Source organism: Aquarana catesbeiana, linkage group LG01 (assembly GCF_042186555.1).
Source record: "Aquarana catesbeiana isolate 2022-GZ linkage group LG01, ASM4218655v1, whole genome shotgun sequence".
NCBI classification, from domain to species: domain Eukaryota; kingdom Metazoa; phylum Chordata; class Amphibia; order Anura; family Ranidae; genus Aquarana; species Aquarana catesbeiana.
Genome location: NC_133324.1, coordinates 5,233,548 through 5,259,029, shown reverse-complemented (window position 1 = coordinate 5,259,029; position 25,482 = coordinate 5,233,548). Strand labels below are relative to the sequence as shown.

The 25,482-nt window shown below is 44.8% G+C and overlaps 1 protein-coding gene across 1 annotated transcript in view; it reads left to right on the top strand.

Annotated features, from left to right (window-relative positions):
* Window positions 1-23,830, top strand: part of LOC141129704 (matrix metalloproteinase-21-like) — a 58,952-nt gene extending 35,122 nt beyond the window's left edge. Inside the window, exons 5-9 of the mRNA XM_073617801.1 lie at window positions 9,506-9,654; window positions 13,414-13,555; window positions 14,862-15,113; window positions 15,524-15,696; window positions 20,405-23,830. Coding sequence (XP_073473902.1) covers window positions 9,506-9,654; window positions 13,414-13,555; window positions 14,862-15,113; window positions 15,524-15,696; window positions 20,405-20,704 — 1,016 coding nt within the window. The 3' untranslated portion in view covers window positions 20,705-23,830. The remainder of the gene's footprint in view (window positions 1-9,505; window positions 9,655-13,413; window positions 13,556-14,861; window positions 15,114-15,523; window positions 15,697-20,404) is intronic.
* Window positions 23,831-25,482: the final 1,652 nt, after the last annotated feature.

The following is a 25,482-nucleotide window of genomic DNA, read 5'->3' as shown; positions in this document are numbered from 1 at the left end:
ATGGATGAAGTCATAGTGTCCTGGGGACAACTTATAGATGAAGTCATAGTGTGTGGGGACAAGTCATGGATGAAGTCATAGTGTCCTGGGGACAAGTCATAGATGAAGTCATAGTGTGCTGGGACAAGTCATGGGTGAAGTCATAGTGTTCTGGGCCCAAGTCATGACTAAGTATTAGTGTCTTGGGGACAAGGCATAGATGAATTCATACTGTGCTGGGGACAAGTCACAGATGAAGTCATAGTGTCCTGGGGACAAGTCATAGATGAAGTCATAGTGTCCTGGGGACAAGTCGTAGATGAAGTCATAGTGTCCTGGGGACAAGTCATAGATGAAGTCATAGTGTGCTGGGGACAAGTTATGGATGAAGTCATAGTCTCCTGGGGACAAGTCATAGATGAAGTCATAGTGTGCTGGGGACAAGTCATGGATGAAGTCATAGTGTCCTGGGGACAAGTCATAGATGAAGTCATAGTGTGCTGGGACAAGTCATTGGTGAAGTCATAGAGTGCTGGGGACAAGTCAGGATTAAGTATTAGTGTCCTGGGGACAAGTCATAGATGAATTCATAGTGTTCTGGGGACAAGTCATAGATGAATTCATAGTGTTCTGGGGACAAGTCATAGATGAAGTCATAGTGTGCTGGGACAAGTCATGGGTGAAGTCATAGTGTTCTGGGGACAAGTCATGATTAAATAATAGTGTCCTGGGGATAAGTCATAGATGAAGTCATAGTATTCTGGGGACAAGTCATAGATGAAGTCATAGTGTTCTGGGGTAAAGTCATGGATGAAGTCATAGTGTTCTGGGGACAAGTCATAGATGAAGTCATAGTGTGCTGGGGACAAGTCATAGATGAAGTCGTAGTGTGCTGGGGACAAGTCATGATTAAGTATTAGTGTCCTGGGGATAAGTCATAGATGAATTCATAGTGTGCTGGGGACAAGTAATAGATGAAGTCATAGTACCCTGGGGACAAGTCATAGATGAAGTCATAGTGTGCTGGGGACAAGTCATAGATGAAGTCATAGTGTGCTGGGGACAAGTCATAGATGAAGTCATAGTGTGCTGGGGACAAGTTATGGATGAAGTCATAGTCTCCTGGGGACAAGTCATAGATGAAGTCATAGTGTGCTGGGGACAAGTCATGGATGAAGTCATAGTGTCCTGGGGACAAGTCATAGATGAAGTCATAGTGTGCTGGGACAAGTCATTGGTGAAGTCATAGAGTGCTGGGGACAAGTCAGGATTAAGTATTAGTGTCCTGGGGACAAGTCATAGATGAATTCATAGTGTTCTGGGGACAAGTCATAGATGAATTCATAGTGTTCTGGGGACAAGTCATAGATGAAGTCATAGTGTGCTGGGACAAGTCATGGGTGAAGTCATAGTGTTCTGGGGACAAGTCATGATTAAATAATAGTGTCCTGGGGATAAGTCATAGATGAAGTCATAGTATTCTGGGGACAAGTCATAGATGAAGTCATAGTGTGCTGGGGACAAGTCATAGATGAAGTCATAGTGTTCTGGGGTAAAGTCATGGATGAAGTCATAGTGTTCTGGGGACAAGTCATAGATGAAGTCATAGTGTGCTGGGGACAAGTCATAGATGAAGTCGTAGTGTGCTGGGGACAAGTCATGATTAAGTATTAGTGTCCTGGGGATAAGTCATAGATGAATTCATAGTGTGCTTGGGACAAGTAATAGATGAAGTCATAGTACCCTGGGGACAAGTCATAGATGAAGTCATAGTGTGCTGGGGACAAGTCATAGATGAAGTCATAGTGTGCTGGGGACAAGTCAGGATTTAAGTATTACTGTCCTGGGGACAAGTCATAGATGAAGTCATAGTGTTCTGGGGACAAGTCATGGATGAAGTCATAGTGTGCTGGGGACAAGTCATAGATGAAGTCATACTGTTCTGGGGACAAGTCATAGAAGAAGTCACAGTGTTCTGGGGACAAGTCATAGATGAAGTCACAGTGTTCTGGGGACAAGTCATAGATGAAGTCACAGTGTCCTGGGGACAAGTCATAGATGAATTCATTGTGCTCTGGGGACAAGTCATAGATGAAGTCATAGTGTGCTGGGGACAAGTCATAGATGAAGTCATAGTGTGCTGGGACAAGTCATGGGTGAAGTCATAATGTGCTGGGGACAAGTCAGGATTAAGTATAGTATTAGTGTCCTGGGGACAAGTCATAGATGAATTCATAGTGTTCTGGGGACAAGTCATGGTTGAAGTCATAGTGTGCTGGGGACAAGTCATAGATGAAGTCATAGTGTTCTGGGGACAAGTCATGGATGAAGTCATATTGTCCTGGGGACAAGTTATAGATGAATGTGCTGGGGACAAGTCATGGATGAAGTCATAGTGTCCTGGGGACAAGTCATAGATGAAGTCATAGTGTTCTGGGGACAAGTCATAGATGAAGTCATAGTGTTCTGGGGACAAGTCATGAATGAAGTCATAGTGTCCTGGGGACAAGTTATAGATGAAGTCATAGTGTGCTGGGGACAAGTCATGGAGGAAGTCATAGTGTCCTGGGCACAAGTCATAGATGAAGTCATAGTGTTCTGGAGACAAGTCATGGATGAATTCATAGTGTCCTGGGGACAAGTTATAGATGAAGTCATAGTCTGCTGGGGACAAGTCATGGATGAAGTCATAGTGTCCTGGGGACAAGTCATAGATGAAGTCATAGTGTGCTGGGACAAGTCATGGGTGAAGTCATAGTGTTCTGGGGACAAGTCATGATTAAGTATTAGTGTCCTGGGGACAAGTCATGGATGAAGTCATAGTGCTCTGGTGACAAGTCATAGTTGAAGTCATAGTGTGCTGGGGACAAGTCATGGATGAAGTCATAGTGTGCTGGGGACAAGTCAGGATTAAGTATTACTGCCCTGGGGACAAGTCATAGATGAAGTCATAGTGTTCTGGGGACAAGTCATGGATGAAGTCATAGTGTGCTGGGGACAAGTCATAGATGAAGTCATACTGTTCTGGGGACAAGTCATAGATGTAGTCACAGTGTTCTGGGGACAAGTCATAGATGAAGTCACAGTGTTCTGGGGACAAGTCATAGATGAAGTCACAGTGTCCTGGGGGCAAGTCATAGATGAATTCATTGTGCTCTGGGGACAAGTCATAGATGAAGTCATAGTGTGCTGGGGACAAGTCATAGATGAAGTCATAGTGTGCTGGGACAAGTCATGGGTGAAGTCATAGTGTGCTGGGGACAAGTCAGGATTAAGTATTAGTGTCCTGGGGACAAGTCATGGATGAAGTCATAGATGAATTCATAGTGTTCTGGGGACAAGTCATGGTTGAAGTCATAGAGTGCAGGGGACAAGTCATAGATGAAGTCATAGTGTTCTGGGTGGGGACAAGTCATGGATGAAGTCTTATTGTCCTGGGGACAAGTTATAGATGAATGTGCTGGGGACAAATCATGGATGAAGTCATAGTGTCCTGGGGACAAGTCATAGATGAAGTCATAGTGTTCTGGGGACAAGTGATAGATGAAGTCATAGTATTCTGGGGACAAGTCATAGATGAAGTCATAGTGTTCTGGAGACAAGTCATGGATGAATTCATAGTGTCCTGGGGACAAGTTATAGATGAAGTCATAGTCTGCTGGGGACAAGTCATGGATGAAGTCATAGTGTCCTGGGGACACGTCATAGATGAAGTCATAGTGTGCTGGGACAAGTCATGGTTAAAATCATAGTGTTCTGGAGACAAGTCATAATTAAGTATTAGTGTCCTGGGGACAAGTCATGGATGAAGTCATAGTGTTCTGGGGACAAGTCATGGTTGAAGTCATAGTGTGCTAGGGACAAGTCATAGATGAAGTCATAGTGTGCTGGGGACAAGTCATAGATGAAGTCATAGTGTGCTGGGACAAGTCATGGGTGAAGTCATAGTGTGCTGGGGACAAGTCAGGATTAAGTATAGTATTAGTGTCCTGGGGACAAGTCATAGATGGCTTCATAGTGTTCTGGGGACAAATCATGGTTGAAGTCATAGTGTGCTGGGGACAAATCATAGATGAAGTCATAGTGTTCTGGGTGGGGACAAGTCATGGATGAAGTCATAGTGTCCTGGGGACAAGTTATAGATGAAGTCATAGTGTGCTGGGGACAAGTCATGGATGAAGTCATAGTGTCCTGGGGACAAGTCATAGATGAAGTCATAGTGTTCTGGGGACAAGTCATAGATGAAGTCATAGTGTTCTGGGGACAAGTCATGGATGAAGTCATAGTGTCCTGGGGACAAGTTATAGATGAAGTCATAGTGTGCTGGGGACAAGTCATGGAGGAAGTCATAGTGTCCTGGGGACAAGTCATAGATGAAGTCATAGTATTCTGGGGACAAGTCATGGATGAATTCATAGTGTCCTGGGGACACGTTATAGATGAAGTCATAGTCTGCTGGGGACAAGTCATGGATGAAGTCATAGTCTGCTGGGGACAAGTCATGGATGAAGTCATAGTGTTTTGGGGACAAGTCATAGATGAAGTCATAGTGTGCTGGGGACAAGTCAGGATTAAGTATAGTATTAGTGTCCTCGGGACAAGTCATAGATGGCTTCATAGTGTTCTGGGGACAAGTCATGGTTGAAGTCATAGTGTGCTGGGGACAAATCATAGATGAAGTCATAGTGTTCTGGGTGGGGACAAGTCATGGATGAAGTCATAGTGTCCTGGGGACAAGTTATAGATGAAGTCATAGTGTGCTGGGGACAAGTCATGGATGAAGTCATAGTGTCCTGGGGACAAGTCATAGATGAAGTCATAGTGTTCTGGGGACAAGTCATAGATGAAGTCATAGTGTTCTGGGGACAAGTCATGGATAAAGTCATAGTGTCCTGGGGACAAGTTATAGATGAAGTCATAGTGTGCTGGGGACAAGTCATGGAGGAAGTCACAGTGTCCTGGGGACAAGTCATAGATGAAGTCATAGTTTTCTGGGGACAAGTCATGGATGAATTCATAGTGTCCTGGGGACACGTTATAGATGAAGTCATAGTCTGCTGGGGACAAGTCATGGATGAAGTCATAGTCTGCTGGGGACAAGTCATGGATGAAGTCATAGTGTTCTGGGGACAAGTCATAGATGAAGTCATAGTGTGCTGGGACAAGTCATGGGTGAAGTCATAGTGTTCTGGGGACAAGTCATGATTAAGTATTAGTGTCTTGGGGACAAGTCATGGATGAAGTCATAGTGTTCTGGGGACAAGTCATAGATGAAGTCATAGTGTGCTGGGGACAAGTCATAGATGAAGTCATAGTGTTCTGGGGACAAGTCATGGATGAAGTCGTAGTGTTCTGGGGACAAGTCATAGATGAAGTCATAGTGTGCTGGGGACAAGTCAGGATTAAGTATTAGTGTCCTGGGGACAAGTCATGGATGAAGTCATAGTGTCCTGGGGACAAGTCATGAATGAAGTCATAGTGTTCTGGGGACAAGTCATAGATGAAGTCATAGTGTGCTGGGGACAAGTCATGGATGAAGTCATAGTGTGCTGGGGACAAGTCAGGATTAAGTATTACTGTCCTGGGGACAAGTCATAGATGAAGTCATAGTGTGCTGGGGACAAGTCATAGATGAAGTCATACTGTTCTGGGGACAAGTCATAGATGAAGTCATAGTGTTCTGGGGACAAGACATGGATGAAGTCATAGTGTGCTGGGGACAAGTCATGGATGAAGTCATAGTGTGCTGGGGACAATTCAGGTTTAAGTATTACTGTCCTGGGGACAAGTCATAGATGAAGTCATAGTGTGCTGGGGACAAGTCATAGATGAAGTCATACTGTTCTGGGGACAAGTCATAGATGAAGTCTTGTAGGGCGTACACACGGTCGGACTTTGTTCGGACATTCCGACAACAAAATCCATGGATTTTCTCCGACGGATGTTGGCTCAAACTTGTCTTGCATACACACGGTCACACAAAGTTGTCGGAAAATCTGATCGTTCTGAACGCGGTGACGTAAAACACGTACTTCGGGACTATAAACGGGGCAGTGGCCAACAGCTTTCATCTCTTTATTTATTCTGAGCATGCGTGGCACTTTGTCCGTCGGATTTGTGTACACACGATAGGAATTTCCGACAACGGATTTTGTTGTCGGAAAATTGTATCTCCTGCTCTCCAACTTTGTGTGTCGGAAAATCCGATGGAGCCCACACATGGTCGGAATTTCCGACAACACGCTCCGATCGGACATTTTCCATCGGAAAATCCGACCGTGTGTACGGGCATTAGTGTTCTGGGGACAAGTCATGGATGAAGTCATAGAGTCCTGGGGACAAGTCATAGATGAAGTCATAGTGTGCTGGGACAAGTCATGGGTGAAGTCATAGTGTGCTGGGGACAAGTCATAGATGAAGTCATAGTGTCCTGGGGACAAGTTATAGATGAACTCATTTTGTGCTGGGGACAAGTCATGGATGAAGTCATAGTGTCCTGGGGACAAGTCATAGATGAAGTCATAGTGTTCTGGGGACAAGTCATAGATGAAGTCATAGTGTTCTGGGGACAAGTCATGGATGAAGTCATAGTGTCCTGGGGACAAGTTATAGATGAAGTCATAGTGTGCTGGGGACAAGTCATGGAGGAAGTTATAGTGTCCTGGGGACAAGTCATAGATGAAGTCATAGTGTTCTGGGGACAATTCATGGATGAATTCATAGTGTCCTGGGGACAAGTTATAGATGAAGTCATAGTCTGCTGGGGACAAGTCATGGATGAAGTCATAGTGTCCTGGGGACAAGTCATAGATGAAGTCATAGTGTGCTGGGACAAGTCATGGGTGAAGTCATAGTGTTCTGGGGACAAGTCATGGTTAAGTATTATTGTCCTGGGGACAAGTCATGGATGAAGTCATAGTGTTCTGGGGACAAGTCATAGATGAAGTCATAATGTGCTGGGGACAAGTCATGGATGAAGGCGTAGTGTTCTGGGGACAAGTCATAGATGAAGTCATAGTGTGCTGGGGACAAGTCAGGATTAAGTATTAGTGTCCTGGGGACAAGTCATGGATGAAGTCATAGTGTTCTGGGGACAAGTCATGGATGAAGTCATAGTGTTCTGGGGACAAGTCATGGATGAAGTCGTAGTGTGCTGGGGACAAGTCATAGATGAAGTCATTGTGTGCTGGGGACAAGTCATGGATGAAGTCATAGTGTGCTGGGGACAAGTCAGGATTAAGTATTACTGTCCTGGGGACAAGTCATAGATGAAGTCATAGTGTTCTGGGGTCAAGTCATGGATGAAGTCATAGTGTGCTGGGGACAAGTCATAGATGAAGTCATACTGTTCTGGGGACAAGTCATAGATGAAGTCATAGTGTTCTGGGGACAAGTAATGGATGAAGTCATAGTGTCCTGGAGACAAGTTATAGATGAAGTCATAGTGTGCTGGGGACAAGTCATGTATGAAGTCATAGTGTTCTGGGGAGAAGTCATGGATGAAGTCATAGTGTCCCTGGGGACAAGTCATAGATGAAGTCATAGTGTTCTGGGGACAAGTCATAGATGAAGTCATAGTGTTCTGGGGACAAGTCATGGATGAAGTCATAGTGTCCTGGGGACAAGTTATAGATGAAGTCATAGTCTGCTGGGGATAAGTCATGGGTGAAGTCATAGTGTGCTAGGGACAAGTCAGGATTAAGTATTAGTGTCCTGGGGACAAGTCATAGATGAATTCATTGTGTTCTGGGGACAAGTCATAGATGAAGTCATAGTGTGCTGGGGACAAGTCATGGGTGAAGTCATAGTGTGCTGGGGACAAGTCAGGATTAAGTATAGTATTAGTGTCCTGGGGACAAGTCATAGATGACTTCATAGTGTTCTGGGGACAAGTCATGGTTGAAGTTATAGTGTGCTGGGGACAAATCATAGATGAAGTCATAGTGTTCTGGGTGGGGACAAGTCATGGATGAAGTCATAGTGTCCTGGGGACAAGTCATAGATGAAGTCATAGTGTACTGGGGACAAGTCATAGATGAAGTCATAGTGTTCTGGGGACAAGTCATGGATGAATTCATAGTGTCCTGGGGACAAGTTATAGATGAAGTCATAGTCTGCTGGGGACAAGTCATGGATGAAGTCATAGTGTCCTGGGGACAAGTTATAGATTAAGTCATAGTGTGCTAGGGACAAGTCATGGAGGAAGTCATAGTGTCCTGGGGACAAGTCATAGATGAAGTCATAGTTTTCTGGGGACAAGTCATGGATGAATTCATAGTGTCCTGGGGACAAGTTATAGATGAAGTCATAGTCTGCTGGGGATAAGTCATGGGTGAAGTCATAGTGTTCTGGGGACAAGTCATAGATGAAGTCATAGTGTGCTGGGACAAGTCATGGGTGAAGTCATAGTGTTCTGGGGACAAGTCATGATTAAGTATTAGTGTCCTGGGGACAAGTCATGGATGAAGTCATAGTGTTCTGGGGACAAGTCATAGATGAAGTCATAGTGTGCTGGGGACAAGTCATAGATGAAGTCATAGTGTGCTGGGGACAAGTCATGAATGACGTCATAGTGTTCTGGGGACAAGTCATGGATGAAGTCATAGTGTTCTGGGGACAAGTCATAGATGAAGTCATAGTGTGCTGGGGACAAGTCATAAATGAAGTCATAGTGTAATGGGGCCAAGTCGTGAATGAAGTCATAGTGTAATGGGGACAAGTCGTGGATGAAGTATTAGTGTCCTGGGGACAAGTCATAGATGAAGTCATAGTGTAATGGGGACAAGTCGTGAATGAAGTCATAGTGTAATGGGGACAAGTCGTGAATGAAGTTATAGTGTAATGGGGACAAGTCGTGAATGAAGTCATAGTGTAATGGGGACAAGTCGTGGATGAAGTATTAGTGTCCTGGGGACAAGTCGTGAATGAAGTCATAGTGTAATGGGGACAAGTCGTGAATGAAGTTATAGTGTAATGGGGACAAGTCGTGAATGAAGTCATAGTGTAATGGGGACAAGTCGTGAATGAAGTCATAGTGTAATGGGGACAAGTCGTGGATGAAGTATTAGTGTCCTGGGGACAAGTCATGAATGAAGTCATAGTGTAATGGGGACAAGTCGTGAATGAAGTCATAGTGTAATGGGGACAAGTCGTGAATGAAGTCATAGTGTAATGGGGACAAGTCGTGGATGAAGTATTAGTGTCCTGGGGACAAGCCAGAGATATAGTTAGTGTCATTATACTTGTAGGTGCAATCGCTGTAGATCTGAGGGGAAGCTCTGAAATGAGGTGAAGCTCTGCTGATTTTATCATCCAATCATGTACAAGCAAAAATGCTGTTTTTTATTTTCCTTGCATGTCACCCTCAGATTTACAACTACTGCACTTCCAAGTGCACTTGCAGTGGATTTACCCTTAGTAAATAACCCCCTATGTCTACTAGAAGTACGATGATGGCTGATGCTCCACAAGGTGCAGATTTGCTGACTGTCAATATTATTCTCTTCTCTATCATTTTTAATTCCAGGCCGCCATCTTGGCTGCTCTCAGCTCTTTGATGGGATGGGCAGGGAGTTCGCTCACGCCTGGCAACTTGGTGACATTCATTTTAATGATGATAAACATTTTGTGCACCCGAACAGTGAGGACAGTAAGGAGGGGATCAGTCTCCTGAAGGTGAGAGGAGCATAATGATCTTATTACTGGGTATGGGTCCAAATCCACACAGTCTTGGACTGGGCAGAGATCTGAATAGCTGTAGGACAAATACGAGACATTAGTAACCTGCAACATCTGCCTCCAAACCTGACCTCTACAGCAAGGTAATTTCTATATTTAAAGGCTTTGTCCACCCAAGAATGGCCTTTCACTTACAGTCATATGCAAAAGTTTAGGAACCCCTGACAATTTCCATGATTGTCATTTATAAATATTTGGGTGTTTGGATCAGCAATTTCATTTTGATATATCAAATAACTGAAGGACACAGTAATATTTCAGTAGTGAAATGAGGTTTATTGGATTAACAGAAAATGCACAATATGCATCAAAAATTAGACAGGTGCATAAATTTGGGCACCCTTGTCATTTTGTTGATTTGAATACCTGTAACTACTTAGCACTGATTAATTGGAACACACAATTGATGTGTTGAGCTCATTAAGCCTTGAAATTCATAGACATGTGCATCCAATCACGAGAAAAGGTATTTAAGGTGGCCAATTGCAAGTTGTTGTTCTCTTTGACTCTCCTCTGAAGAGTGGCAACATGGGGGCCTCAAAACAACTCTCAAATGACCTGAAAACAAAGATTGTTCTACATTATGGTTTAGGGGAAGGCTACAAAAAGTTATGGCAGAGATATAAGCTGTCAGTGTCCACTGTGAGGAACATGCACAGTTCTTGTTAAGGCCAGAAGTGGCAGGCCACATAAAATATTGGAGAGGAAAAGGTGAAGGATGGTGAGAATGGTCAAAAACAGCCCGCGGACCACCTCCAAAGACCTACAACATCAACTTGCTGCAGATGGTGTCACTGTGGATCCTTCAACAATTCAGAGCACTTTGCACAGGGAGAAGCTGTATGGGAGAGTGATGCGAAAGAAGCCTTTTCTGCACACAAGCCACAAACGGTGTCGCTTGAGGTCTGCAAACGCACATTTGGACAACCCAGCCTTATTTTGGAATAAGGTGCTGTGGACTGATGAAACAAAGATTGAGTTATTTGGTCATAACAAGGGGTATTATGCATGGCGGCAAAAAGAACACAGCATACCAAGAAAAACACTTGCTACCCACAGTAAAAATTGGTGGAGGTTCCATCATGCTGTGGGGCTTTGTGGCCAGTGCCGGTACTGGGAATCTGGTTAAAGTTGAGGGTTGCATGAATTCCACTCAATATCAGCAGATTCTTGAGAATAATGTTGAGGAATCACAAAGTTGAAGTTACGCCGGGGCTGGCGTAACTGCTCAAAATCTACTCGGGTATTCATGCAGAGGAACAGGTCCAATGTTCTGGAATGGCCATCCCAGTCCTCAGACCTGAATATCATTGAACATCTGTGGGGGGATTTGAAGCAGGCTGTCCATGCTCGGCAACCATCAAATCTAACTGAACTGGAGATGTTTTGTAAGGAGGAATGGTCCAAAATACATTAATCCAGAATCCAGACACTCATTACAGGCTATAGGAAGCATCTAGAGGCCGTTATTTCTGCTAAAGGAGGCTCTACTAAATATTTTTCTGTTGGGGTGCCCAAATTTATGCACCTGTCTAATTTTGTTTTGATGCATATTGCGCATTTTCTGTTAATCCAATAAACCTCATTTCACTACTCAAATGTTATTGTGTCCTTCAGTTATTTGATAGATCAAAATTAAATTGCTGATCCAAACACCCAAATATTTATAAATGACAATCATGGAAATTGGCAGGGGTTCTTGTATAGGTGAAGCATATTGGGCTGGGTCTTTCCATGGCTCTTTTTTTGTCTTGGAGCCTCCAGTGAGGAGATCTCCTGAGAATAAATTTTTGATTTGTTTCTCGGGGGAATTCCATGAGATTCATGATAAGTCCAGCTGGCAGATTTGGATGCCTTTATAATGGCCACAGGAGGCGTGCAGACCTGAGGATTCAGGGATCTCACCCTTAGAGCTAGTTTTGGGTCTACATTACTCATGAGGACACAGGGGACACATAGTGCGGTTTTTAACCATTGTCACATACAGTATCTCACAGAAGTAAGTACACCCCTCAGTGACATTTGTGTAAATCTTTTCTTCTATCTTTTCATGTGACAACACTGAAGAAATGACACTTTGCTACAATGTAAAGTAGTGAGTGTACAGCTTGTATAACAGTGTAAATTTACTGTCCCCTCAAAATAACTCAACACACAGCCATTAATGTCTAAACCGCTGGCAACAAAAGTCAGTACACCCCTAAGTGAAAATCTCCAAATTGGGCCCAATTAGCCATTTTCCCACCCCGGTGTCATGTGACTCGTTAGTGTTACAAGGTCTCAGGTGTGAATGGGGAGCAGGTGTGTTAAATTTGGTGTTATCGCTCTCACTCTCTCATACTGGTCACTGGAAGTACAACATGGCACCTCATGGCAAAGAACTCTCTGAGGATCTGAAAAAAAGAATTGTTGCTCTACATAGAGATGGCCTAGGCTATAAGAAGATTGCCAAGACCCTGAAACTGAGCTGCAGCACGGTGGCCAAGACCATACAGCGGTATAACAGGACAGGTTTCACTCAGAACAGGCCTCACCATGGTCCACCAAAGAAGTTAAGGTCACGTGCTCAGCGTCATATCCAGAGGTTGTCTTTGGGAAATATACGTATGAGTGCTGCCAGCATTGCTGCAGAGGTCGTAGGGGTGGGGGGTCAGCCTGTCAGTGCTCAGACCATACTCCGCACACTGCATCAAATTGGTCTGCATGGCTGTCGTCCCAGAAGGATGCTTCTTCTAAAGATGATGTACAAGAAAGTCCACAAACAGTTTGCTGAAGACAAGCAGACTAAGGACATGGATTACTGGAACCATGTCCTGTGGTCTGATGAGACCAAGATAAACTTATTTGCTTCAGATGGTGACAAGCGTGTGTGGCGGCAATCAGGTGAGGAGGACAAAGACAAGTGTGTCTTGTCTACAGTCAAGCATGGTGGTGGGAGTGTCATGGTCTGGGGCTGCATGAGTGCTGCCGGCACTGGGGGGCTACAGATCATTGAGGGAACCATGAATGCCAACATGTACTGTGATATACTGAAGAAGAGCATGATCCCCTCCCTTCAGAGACTGGACCGCAGGGCAGTATTCCAACATGATAACCACCCCAAACACACCTCCAAGACCACCACTGCCTTGCTAAAGAAGCTGAGGGTAAAGGTGATGGACTGGCCAAGCATGTCTCCAGACCTAAACCCTATTGATCATCTGTGGGACATCCTCAAACAGATGGTGGAGGAGCGCAAGGTCTCTAACCTCCACCAGCTCTGTGATGTCGTCGTGGAGAAGGGGAAGAGGACTCCAGTGACAACCTGTGAAGCACTGGTGACCTCCATGCCCAAGAGGGTTAAGGCAGTGCTTAAAAATAATGGTGGCCACACAAAATATTGACACTTTGGGCCCAATTTGGACATTTTCACTTAGGGGTGTACTCACTTTTGTTGCCAGCGGTTTAGACATTAATGGCTGTGTGTTGAGTTATTTTGAGAGGACAGCAAATTTACACTGTTATACAAGATGTACAGTCACTACTTTACATTGTAGCGAAGTGTCATTTCTACAGGGTTGTAACATGAAAAGATAGAAGAAAATATTAACAAAGATGTGACTGGTGGGGTGTACTTACTTTTGTCAGATACTGTATATTATATGCTTGGCGGGTGCTCCATTCCTGTGGTGTTCAGTTCATGTGTGTCTCCTGCAGGTGGCAGTACACGAGATTGGACATGTCCTGGGCCTCAGTCACATGAACGAGGTGATGTCAGTCATGCAGCCAAGCTACATTCCAGCCAATAGTAAGATGGAGCTGGACATGGCTGATCGCAGGGCCATTCAGAAGATTTATGGTGAGTGATGAGCCTGGACAATCAAAAAATACAGATCCCACTGGATCATATTCATTATAGTCAGAAGCTTTACACATCCCACCAGAAAATAATCTCTATAGTCTACAGATTTACAGATCCCACCAGATCATCTTCAACGTTATCTAAAGACTTACATATCTTACCAGATAATAATCACCATGGTCTGGAGCTTTACAGATCCTTCCAGATCATCTTCACCATAGTCTGCAGATTTACAGATACCACCAAATCATAATTATCATAGTCTGGAGATTTATAGATCCCACCAGAACACAACCACCACCATCAGCGGATACTCAGATTCCTTCAGATCAGCTTTACACTAGGCGGCAGATTAAAAGATCTTACCAGATCACCCTCACCATAGTATTCAGGTCTACATCTCCCAGCAGATCACCCTCACCACTCACCATAGTATTCAGGTCTACATCTCCCACCAGATCATCTTCACCATAGTATTCAGGTCTACACGTCCCACCAGATCATTTTCACCATAGTATTCAGGTCTACATCTCCCACCAGATCATCTTCACCATAGTATTCAGGTCTACATCTCCCACCAGATCATCTTCACCATAGTATTCAGGTCTACATCTCCCACCAGATCATCTTCACCATAGTATTCAGGTCTACATCTCCCAACAGATCATCTTCACCATAGTATTCAGGTCTACATCTCCCAACAGATCATCTTCACCATAGTATTCAGGTCTACACTTCCCACCAGATCATCTTCACCATAGTATTCAGGTCTACATCTCCCACAGATCATCTTCACCATAGTATTCAGGTCTACATCTCCCACCAGATCATCTTCACCATAGTATTCAGGTCTGCATCTCCCACCAGATCATCTTCACCATAGTATTCAGGTCTACATCTCCCACCAGATCATCTTCACCATAGTATTCAGGTCTATATCTCCTACCAGATAACCTTCACCATAGTCTGAAGACCTAAAGATTCCACCAGATCATCATCGTAGTCACCACAGTCTGGAGATATACAGATCCCATGAGACATCCTTCAGCTTAGTCTGCAAGTGTACAGATCACACCGGTTTACCTTACCATGATTTGGAGATTTACAGCTCCCACCAGATCACCTTCACCATGGTCTGGAGATTTGTAGATCCCACCAGATCATCGTAGCCAGTCTGCAGGTTTATGGATCCCACTAAATCAGCTTCATCATACAGTATTTGTGTTTTATTGTGGATATTGTGTCTGTATGTGTCAGCTGATCACTTATGTAATATGTCTGAACTTTGTGGTTTTTCATACAGGTCGCTGTTCTGGTCGGTTCAACGCAGTATTTGATTGGGTGCGCAAAGATGAAGTTGTTCCGGGTAGTTGGGTTTTCCACACGTATTTCTTCAGGAAAGGCTGGTACTGGATGTATGAAAACCGCAGTAACCGGACACGGTACAGAGACCCCCGGAAACTGGCCAGCGGCTGGAATGGGATCCCCTCTTCCAACATTGATGCCATCGTTCATATATGGGCAGGGGAAAAAGACCTGACCCTCTTTTTTAAAGGTAGGAGGATTTTACTCCAAATAATGCAGATTTAAAGGAATTAAAAAAGCAAATCTCCATTATAGATGCAGTCTGGAAGGTTAAATCTTCTTTGGTTTCCAATATCTCTTGGTGACTTCACACTTGGATCTCTAAACCTGACTCTGGTTTCCACCAACCTTGGAGCTTTGTGTGTTCCCACTCACCTTGGGGTGTTCCCACTTCTCCTGGTGAGCTTTCCATCTCAGGGATGGTGGGGGTCTTGATAGTGGGCTCAGAAGATGCTTAGACTTGGGAATTTGCTGCTAAAAACCAACCTAACCTTAACTCTGTACCTAACACTACAGCCCTAACCCTGACACTACAGTCATAACATAACCCTACAGCCCTAATTAGTGATTAATTTTCTCCAATCATATTTTCCTCTCCAGGTACTCAATACTGGCGCTATGACAATGAGAATGATCGGGCTTATAAACAGGACCCTGAGGGAATAACTTACCCCCGACTCATTTCCGAAGGCTTTCCTGGCATCACCGGTCCCATTGATACAGCATTTTATGACCGCAGGGATAAAAATGTCTATTTCTTCCGAGGTAGAAATGTGAGTAAACTCACCAAACATGATGAAACCTAATGACCCCACCATGCTACCTTTTTTTTTTGCTTCATTTTACCCCTTAGTCAATTCAAGAACATAAACTGAATAAACTCCTAAAGTTATCTACAGGTCACAAAGACTAGTCTTCACTAAGCTTAATCCCAAAGCCAGACTTCCTAATCCAAAAACAATGCTTAACTAAAACTCTGTACCTAACCCTACAGCCATAACTTTGACTCAACAGCCCTAACCCTGACCTTTTGACCCTAACCATAGACAAACATTCCTAAGGATAACCCTACAGCCATGACCTTGACCTAACAGCTCCAACCCTGACCTTACAACCCTAGCCATAACCAAACAGTTCCAACGATAACCCAACATCCCTAATCATAACTCTACAACCTTAACCCTGACCCAACAGCTGTAATCCTGACCTTACAGCCCTAACCATAGACAAACATTCCTAAAGATAACCCTACAGCCATGACCTTGACCTAACAGCTCCAATCCTGAGCTTACAACCCTAGCCATAACCAAACAATACTAACGATAACCCAACAGCCCTTATCATAATTCTACAACCTTAACCCTGACCCAGCAGCTGTAATTCTGACCTTATAACATAATCCAACAGCCCTAACCGTGACCTTACAGCTCTAACCATAAACAAACAGCCCTAAAGATAACATACAGCCCTAATCTTTACCTAATAGCTCCAGTCCTGACCTTACAACCCTAACTATAACCCAACAGCCCTAATCATAATTCTACAACCTTAACCCTGACCCAGCAGCTGTAATTCTGACCTTATAACTCTAACATAATCCAGCAGCAGCCCTAACCATGACCTTACAGCCCTAACCATAAACAAACAGCCCTAAAGATAACCTACAGCCCTAATCTTTACCTAATAGCTCCAGTCCTGACCTTACAACCCTAACTATAACCCAACAGCCCTAATCATAATTATTCAACTATTGTATAACTCTGACCCAACAGCCGTAATCCCGCCATTAAAACTTTAACCATAATCCTAACCAAAACCCTACAGCCTCAATGCTACAGCCCTTTCTTTAACTCTACAGCTCTAACCCTGACCCTAAAGCCCTAACCATAAATCTACAGGTCTATCCTTGACCCTACAGCCCTAATCCTGACCTTACAACCCTCACCCTTATAACCCTAGTCATAAAGCTACAACCATAAGTCTGCAGTCCTAATTAAAACCCTACAGCTCTAACCATAACCCTTCAGCCATAACCCTGACTTTACAAACCTAACCATAATCCAACAGCCCGAACCATAACCTTACAGCCCTAGCGATACAGCCCTTACTTTAAACCACTTTGACCCTAAAACCCTAACCATACCCCAGTAGCCCTAACACTAACTATCCCTAACTATAATCCTACAGCTCTAACTATAACCCTATAGCCCCTAACCCTGACCCAATAAATCCAACCCTGACCGTACAAATCTAACCATAACCCTACAGCCCTTAAATAACCTTACAGCCCAAACTCTAATGCTACAGCTCAAACTCTCACCCAGCAGCCCTAATCCTGGCCTTACAGCCCCAGCTCTAATGCATCTCTAACCCTGACCTTACAGCTCTAGCCATAACCCTGTAGCCCTAACTCTGACGTAGCAGCCCTAATCCTGGCTTTACAGCCCTAACTAGAGCCCTAAAATCCTAACTATAACCCTACAGTCCTAACCATAACCCTACAGCCCTGACCATAATGCTACAACTCTAACCACAAACCTACAGCCCTAACACTTCCGTCCTTACATTAACCCTGTAGCTCTACCCCTGACACTATAGCCCTAACCATAACACTACAGGCCTAACCCTGAGCCATATCCCTAACAATGACCCAACAGCCTGGACCAAGACCATACAACCGTAAGGATAACTCTACATCCCTAACCATAACCCTACAGCACCAACCATAACCCATAACCTTAACAATAACTCTACAGACCTAACTACTGTATAACTCAACAACCCCAACCATAAGCTTAAAGCCCTAACCCTGACCTTACAAATCGAACCATAACTCTACAGCCCTAACTCTAACATTACAGCTCTAACTCTGACCCAGCAGCCCCAACCATAATCCTACAGCCCTAACCATGGCCCCACAGCCCCAACTCTGACCCAGCCGCCATGACCTTGACCCTACAGACCAAATATAACCCAAAAGCTATAACCCTGATCCAACAGCCCTAATCCTGGCCTTACAGTTCTAACCATAACCCAACAGCCCTAACTATAGCCCTGCAGCCCTAACCATAAGCCAACAGCCCTAACTATAGCCCTACAGCCCTAACCATAAGCCAACAGCCCTAACTATAGCCCTGCAGCCCTAACCATAAGCCAACAGCCCTAACTATAGCCCTACAGCCATAACTATAGCCCTACAGCCCTAACCATAAGCCAACAGCCCCAACTTTAACCCAACAGGCTTAACCGTAACCCTACTGCCCAAATGATAAGCTAACAGCCTTAACCACAACTATACAGTCCTAACCCTGACCTTAAGGCCTCATTATTATTATTATTATTATTATTATTATACAGGACACTGGATGTTTTTACAGCAGCTGTTTTTGGTTTCAGGAGTTTTTATTTTGCAGCCAGTAAACTCCCCAGCATGTTATCCTATGTGTCCATGTGCACATAGGCTGTTATCAGCATTTTTTGGCATAGGCGTTTTCTGGCTGGAAAAAACCTCAGAACTTATGGGTTTTAAGATGCGTTTTTCAGCTGTAAAAATGCTCTAGCTCTGATAAAAGCTTAAAAACGCTAAAAAACGCAAAAAAACGCTGAAAACTGTGGATATCAGCGCTTGCTAAAAAAAAGCTAAAAACCGCTATAGCTAAGAAACGCTGAAAAACGCTACTGCAAAAACGCTGCAAAACTCAATATCAAGCTAATGCTTCTGGCGTTTTTATAACGTCCAGTGTGCATGACTACAACCCTAACTCTGAACCAGCATCCCTAGCCTTGACCCTGACCCTGGACCCTTAACCATAACCAAACAGCCCTAACTGTAGCCCTACAGCCCCTAGCTCACAGCTCTAACCACAAGCCAACAGCCCTAATCATAACCCTACAGCCCTAACTATAACCCTACAGCCCTAATCATAACCCTACAGCCCTAACTATAACCCTACAGCCCTAATCAAAACCCTACAGCCCTAACTATAACCCTACAGCCCTAATCATAACCCATACAGCCCTAACTATAACCCTGCAGCCCTAACTATAACCCTGCAGCCCTAACTATAACCCTACAGCCATAATCATAACCCTACAGCCCTAACTATAACCCTACAGCCCTAATCATAACCCTACAGCCCTAACTATAACCCTGCAGCCCTAACTATAACCCTGCAGCCCTAATCATAACCCTACAGCCCTAATCATAACCCTACAGCCCTAACTATAACCCTACAGCCCTAATCATAACCCTACAGCCCTAACTATAACCCTGCAGCCCTAACTATAACCCTGCAGCCCTAATCATAACCCTACAGCCCTAATCATAACCCTACAGCCCTAACTATAACCCTACAGCCCTAATCATAACCCTACAGCCCTAACTATAACCCTACAGCCCTAACTATAACCCTGCAGCCCTAACTATAACCCTACAGCCCTAATCATAACCCTACAGCCCTAATCATAACCCTACAGCCCTAACTATAACCCTACAGCCCTAATCATAACCCTACAGCCCTAACTATAACCCTGCAGCCCTAACTATAACCCTACAGCCATAATCATAACCCTACAGCCCTAATCATAACCCTACAGCCCTAACTATAACCCTGCAGCCCTAACTATAACCCTACAGCCCTAATCATAACCCTACAGCCCTAATCATAACCCTACAGCCCTAACTATAACCCTACAGCCCTAATCATAACCCTACAGCCCTAACTATAACCCTGCAGCCCTAACTATAACCCTGCAGCCCTAACTATAACCTTACAGCCCTAACTATAACCCTGCAGCCCTAACTATAACCCTGCAGCCCTAACTATAACCTTACAGCCCTAACTATAACCTTACAGCCCTAACTATAACCCTGCAGCCCTAACTATAACCCTGCAGCCCTAACTATAACCTTACAGCCCTAACTATAACCTTACAGCCCTAACTATAACCCTACAGCCCTAACTATAACCTTACAGCCCTAACTATAACCCTGCAGCCCTAACTATAACCCTGCAGCTCTAATCCTAACTCTACAGCATTCTTTCTGACCCTACAGCAATAACAACTCTACAAACATAACTCAATAAATCAATAATTCCACAGCCTTAACCCTGGCTCTGAAGCAAAATGTAACGTTGAGAGATAGAGCTTAATTTGGGAGCAAGGTTAAGGGTCAGATGGTAAATTGAGGATTAGGGTAAATTTTTGGGCATTTAAATATGAGGTGATTATTGGCATCCCAAAGCATCTCAAAGGAGGCATTAGACTGCAATGCCTCCCTGACATCGAGTGCCTCCACATAGGTATAGCATTTTCTATAGGCACTAAGTTGAAACTTACAAGGCCCCATTCTGGCTGCTCCAGTAGCTGTTCCAAGTCTATGTTTTTTATCTGTACTGTGATGACCTATCAGAACATATTCTGGACAGCAATGGTGTCTGAAAGTCTAAGGTTTGACCTTGTTCTTTGTCTGACCTACAGGTGACTGCTTTTAGTGTGGCCAGTCAGAAGATTGTCCCTGGCTACCCCAAGGCCATCACTGACCTCTTCCCTCCATACATCCCTGGAGACCACCCCCTAAGTGACCTGGATGCCGTGTACTTCTCGTTCGCCCACCAGACAATATTTTTCATCAAGGACACCTATGTGTGGAGGATGGCCAGGAGCAAAGAGAACCCAGACGTTCCCCATAATGCATTGCTTCCACGACTTCCAGTCAATGAGCAGTGGCTTGATATCTGTGATGTTCATCCCTCGATGCTTACAGTCCAAAGAAGATGAACTCTGACTAACAGACCAATAATATGGAGCTGACTAAGATTCAGAGGGCCCCTGTTCTCCACACTAATACTGAGCCTGCACAAGATTCTGAGGGCCCCCGTTCTCCACAATAATACTGAGCCTACAGAAGATTCTGAAGGCCATGTTCTCCACAATAATCCTGAGCCAACACAAGATTCTGAGGGTCCCTGTTCTCCACTATAGTATGGAGCCAACACAAGATTCTGAGGGTCCCTTTTCTCCACAATAATATGGAGCCAACACAAGATTCTGAGGGTCCCTGTTCTCCACAATAATATGGAGCCAACACAAGATTCTGAGGGCCCCTGTTCTCAACAATAACACTGGGCCAACACAAGATTCTGAGGGCCCCTGTTCTCAACAATAACACTGAGCCAACACAAGATTCTGAGGGCCTCTGTTCTCCACAATAATACTAAGCCTACAGGAGGTTCTGAGTGTCCCTGTTCTGCACAATAACACTGAGAATACACAAGATTCTGAGGGCCCCTGTTCTCTACAATAACACTGAGCCAACACAAGATTCTTAGGGCCACTGTTCTCCACAATAACACTGAGCCTACCAAAGATTCTGAGGGCCCCTGTTCTTCAAAATATTACTTAGCCAACACAAGATTCTGAGGGCCCCTGTTCTCTACAATAACACTGAGCCAACACAAGTTTCTGAGGGCCCCTGTTCTCCACAAAAATACTGCGCCAACACAAGATTCTGAGGATCCCTGTTCCCCACAATAACACTAAGCCTACACAACATTCAGAGGGCCCCTGCTCTCTTCAAAAACACTGAGCCAACACAAGATTCTGAGGGACCCTGTTTTCCAAAATATTACTGAGCCAACACAAGATTCTGAGGGCCCCTGTTCTCCACAATAACATTAGGCCTACAAAAGTTTCCAGGGCCCCCGTTCTCAACAAAAATACTAAGCCAACACAAGATTCTGAGGGCCCCTGTTCTCCACAATAACACTGAGTCTACACAAGGTTCTGAGGGCCCCTGTTCTCCGAAATAATACTTACCAACACAAGATTCTGAGGGCCCCTGTTCTCCACAATAACACTGAGCCTACACAAGTTTCCAAGGGCCCCTGTTCTCCACAATAACACTGAGCCTGCACAAGATTCAGAGGGCCCCTGTTCTCCACAATAACACTGAGCCAACACAAGATTCTCAGGGCCCCTGTTCTCCACAATAATACTCAGCCAACACAAGATTCTGAGGGCCCCTGTTCTCCGCAATAACACTGAGCCTACACATGATTCGGAGAGCCCCTGTTCTCCACAATAACACTGAGCCTACACGAGTTTCCAAGAGCCCCTGTTCTCCACAATAACACTGAGGCTACACAAGTTTCTGAGGGTCCCTGTTCTCCACAATAACACAGAGCCTACACAACATTCAGAGGGCCCCTGCTCTCTTCAAAAACACTGAGCCAACACAAGATTCTGAGGGACCCCGTTTTCCAAAATATTACTGAGCCAACAAAAGATTCTGAGGGCCCCTGTTCTCCACAATAACACTAAGCCTACACAAGTTTCCAGGGCCCCTGTTCGCCACAAAAATACTGAGCCAACACAAGATTCTGTGGGCCCCTGTTCTCCACAATAACACTGAGTCTACACAAGATTCTGAGGGCCCCTGTTCTCCACAATACTCCTGAGCCAACAAAAGATTCTGAGGGCCCCTGTTCTCCACAATAACACTGAGCCTACACATGATTCGGAGAGCCCCTGTTCTCCACAATAACACTGAGCCAACACAAGATTCAGAGAGCCCCTGTTCTCCACAATAACACTGAGCCAACACAAGATTCTGAGAGCCCCCTGTTCTCAACAATAACACTGAGCCTACACAAGTTTCCAAGAGCCACTGTTCTCCACAACAACACTGTGCCTACACAAGTTTCTGAGGGTCCCTGTTCTCCACAATAACACCGAGCCTGCACAAGATTCTGAGGGCCCCTGTTCTCCACAATAATACTCAGCCAACACAAGATTCTGAGGGCCCCTGCTCCCCACAATAATCCTGAGCCAATACAAGATTCTGAGGGCCCCTGTTCTCCACAATAATCCTGAGCCTACACATGATTCGGAGAGCCCCTGTTCTCCACAATAACACTGAGCCTACACATGATTCGGAGAGCCCCTGTTCTCCACAATAACACTGAGCCTACACAAGATTCAGAGAGCCCCTGTTCTCCACAATAACACTGAGCCTGCACAAGTTTCCAAGAGCCCCTGTTCTCCACAATAACACCGAGCCTGCACAAGTTTCTGAGGGTCCCTGTTCCCCACAATAACACTGAGCCTGCACAAGATTCTGAGGGCCCCCTGTTCTCCACAATAATACTGAGCCAGATTCAGAGGACCCCTGTTCTCCATACAAAAGTCACAATAACACCACAGACTAAGCCAATGGTTCTATGTGTAGATGGCGCTTTATCTGGATTACAATATTTTGTCTTCCAGAGAATGACTGAAGATACCAACAGTCTTGGTGCCAGACTCTTTTAACCCTGAACATCCTGGGGGTCTCTGCAGGCTGAAATGATGGTCTATTGTGTTCCTTCTATGTCTCCCCCCCCACTCTTCTTCCATGCCCATTTATTCTCTCATTCCATCCCCTCCCCCCATTGGCACTTTATAATGTCTGATGAAATTCAGTAGCATAGGAACCCACCAGACATCTGATGTTGGGTGCAGCTTCTAGTGTCTGGTGGCAAGCCTCCAGTATATATCCTGGCAATTGCAAGAACTGGGGCAAAGTCATGGACATGCTGTACTCCTGTAGATGTTAGAGGGCCCAGCCAGTTGTTGGGTCCTCCAGAGGTAGCAGCAGCAGACCTGAGATCTGCCCTAGGCTGAGGAGCTCCACCGTGAACTGCCACCTCCACTGTTCTGGCAGGACTATGCATACAAGAAGAGCACCCCTAGTGGGCAGGCTCTTACTGATCTCATCCTAGACGTGGGTCCCTGCATGAAATAATCAGCATGGCGAGCTCTAGATATGTAATATGTACTACCTGAATACGACATTCCTTAGTTTTAGGAAAAACTCAGACAGACAAGGCAATGTTTTACTGCTGCAATAAATTATCATATTAATAACTTTTGTGTCATTACTGATTTTCTATGTGATTAGAGTATTAAACCATTAGATGAACGCCCCACCCAGGCCACAAGTGGGAGTCTATTGGGTCAAGTCACATGCTGGAAAATATCTTTATGACTCCCACACTCCATAGTTACTGCTCTGTTTCCACTTAAAATGGAGTGTATCTGCCCACCTTGGGGTGTACATATCCATTGCAGGGTGTATCTGCCCACCACCTTGGCATGTAACTGCTCAACTAATGGTGTGCCCACCCATCACAAGGTGTATCTACCTACCCTGGGGTGTACCATCCATTACAGGGTGTATGTGCCCACCCTGGGGTGTACCATCCATTACAGGGTGTATCTGCCCACCCTGGGGTGTACCATCCATTACAGGGTGTATCTGCCCACCCTGGGGTGTACCATCTATTGCAGGGTGTATCTGCCCACCCTGGGGTGTACCATCCATTGCAGGGTGTATCTGCCTACCTTGGTGTACAGTGTATCTGCTCACCTTTTGGTATACCCAAACCATCACAAGGTGTATCTGCCACCACTCATCCATTCCTCCTCAGAAGTCTATGGTGGTGGTCAGCCTGTAGGCACATTGAATTCTCGGACAGTGAAGACACTCCCAATGGTGCAGATGGTGCCACCACTCCTCTGTAGACGAGTGACGTCATCTATCCTGGAGGAGGACACCATCATCCCTCCTGTAATATTTCTACATAACACAGGAGATAAGACAATCCTTCAGGAATCTTATTTTACCCAAAACATGGCTGGAGCGATGCCAGAGCACCAAATAAACATGTGACAGAAAGAAGATGAGACCCAGATATCTTTTAAATCTCTGTATTCTTTGGGTGTAATCTGTACAGAGAGTATATGGGGGGGGGGGGGGGGGGGCGGTCACCCTGGAAAATAGAACAAAAGGATTGCTACAATATACTATTGGAGAAGATACAATGTAGAAGAAGCAGATCTTACAAAGAGAGACAAGCTTATTCCTCCCTTTGATCCAAGTGACCACCATTGCTGAGGATGCAGGTAAGTGTAGATTCAGGCAAGTGTGAATTTACTAATGAGTGGACTGTAGAGTCAGAAAGGTCTGGATTCAGGTAGGTGTGGACTCACGGAGGTGTAGACTCAGATGTTAGCCGGGGGCTTTCACACTGGAGCGGTACGCTTGCAGGAAGTTAAAAAAACTCCTGCAAGCCACATCTTTGGAGCGGTGAAGGAGCGGTGTATACTCCGCTCCTTCGCCGCTCCTGCCCATTGATCTGAATGGGCACCGCTGCAGAACCGCCGGCAAAGCGCCTACAATTTCCCGCAATTCCATTTTCGTATAATCCTGTATGAAACTTTCAGACATTCGGATGGAAACTTCATCAATAATATCTCATCCTAATTTGGGAACAGGAAGAATTCTGTTCCGTCTATGACACAAACGATTTCACTATGGTCTAAGGCTCCAAGGCTTTTAAGAAGGCTTTTAGTGATATTGTCCTTGTAATAAAAATACACTTTTCTACCAAAAAAGGAAGATATACATAAGACAAACACGCCCACACTAAAAATAGTTATCTTTTGATGTAGAGGATGTAGCAGATGTAATCACACTATCACAGAAGTGGAGCATCTGCAGATTTGAATAATTTAAT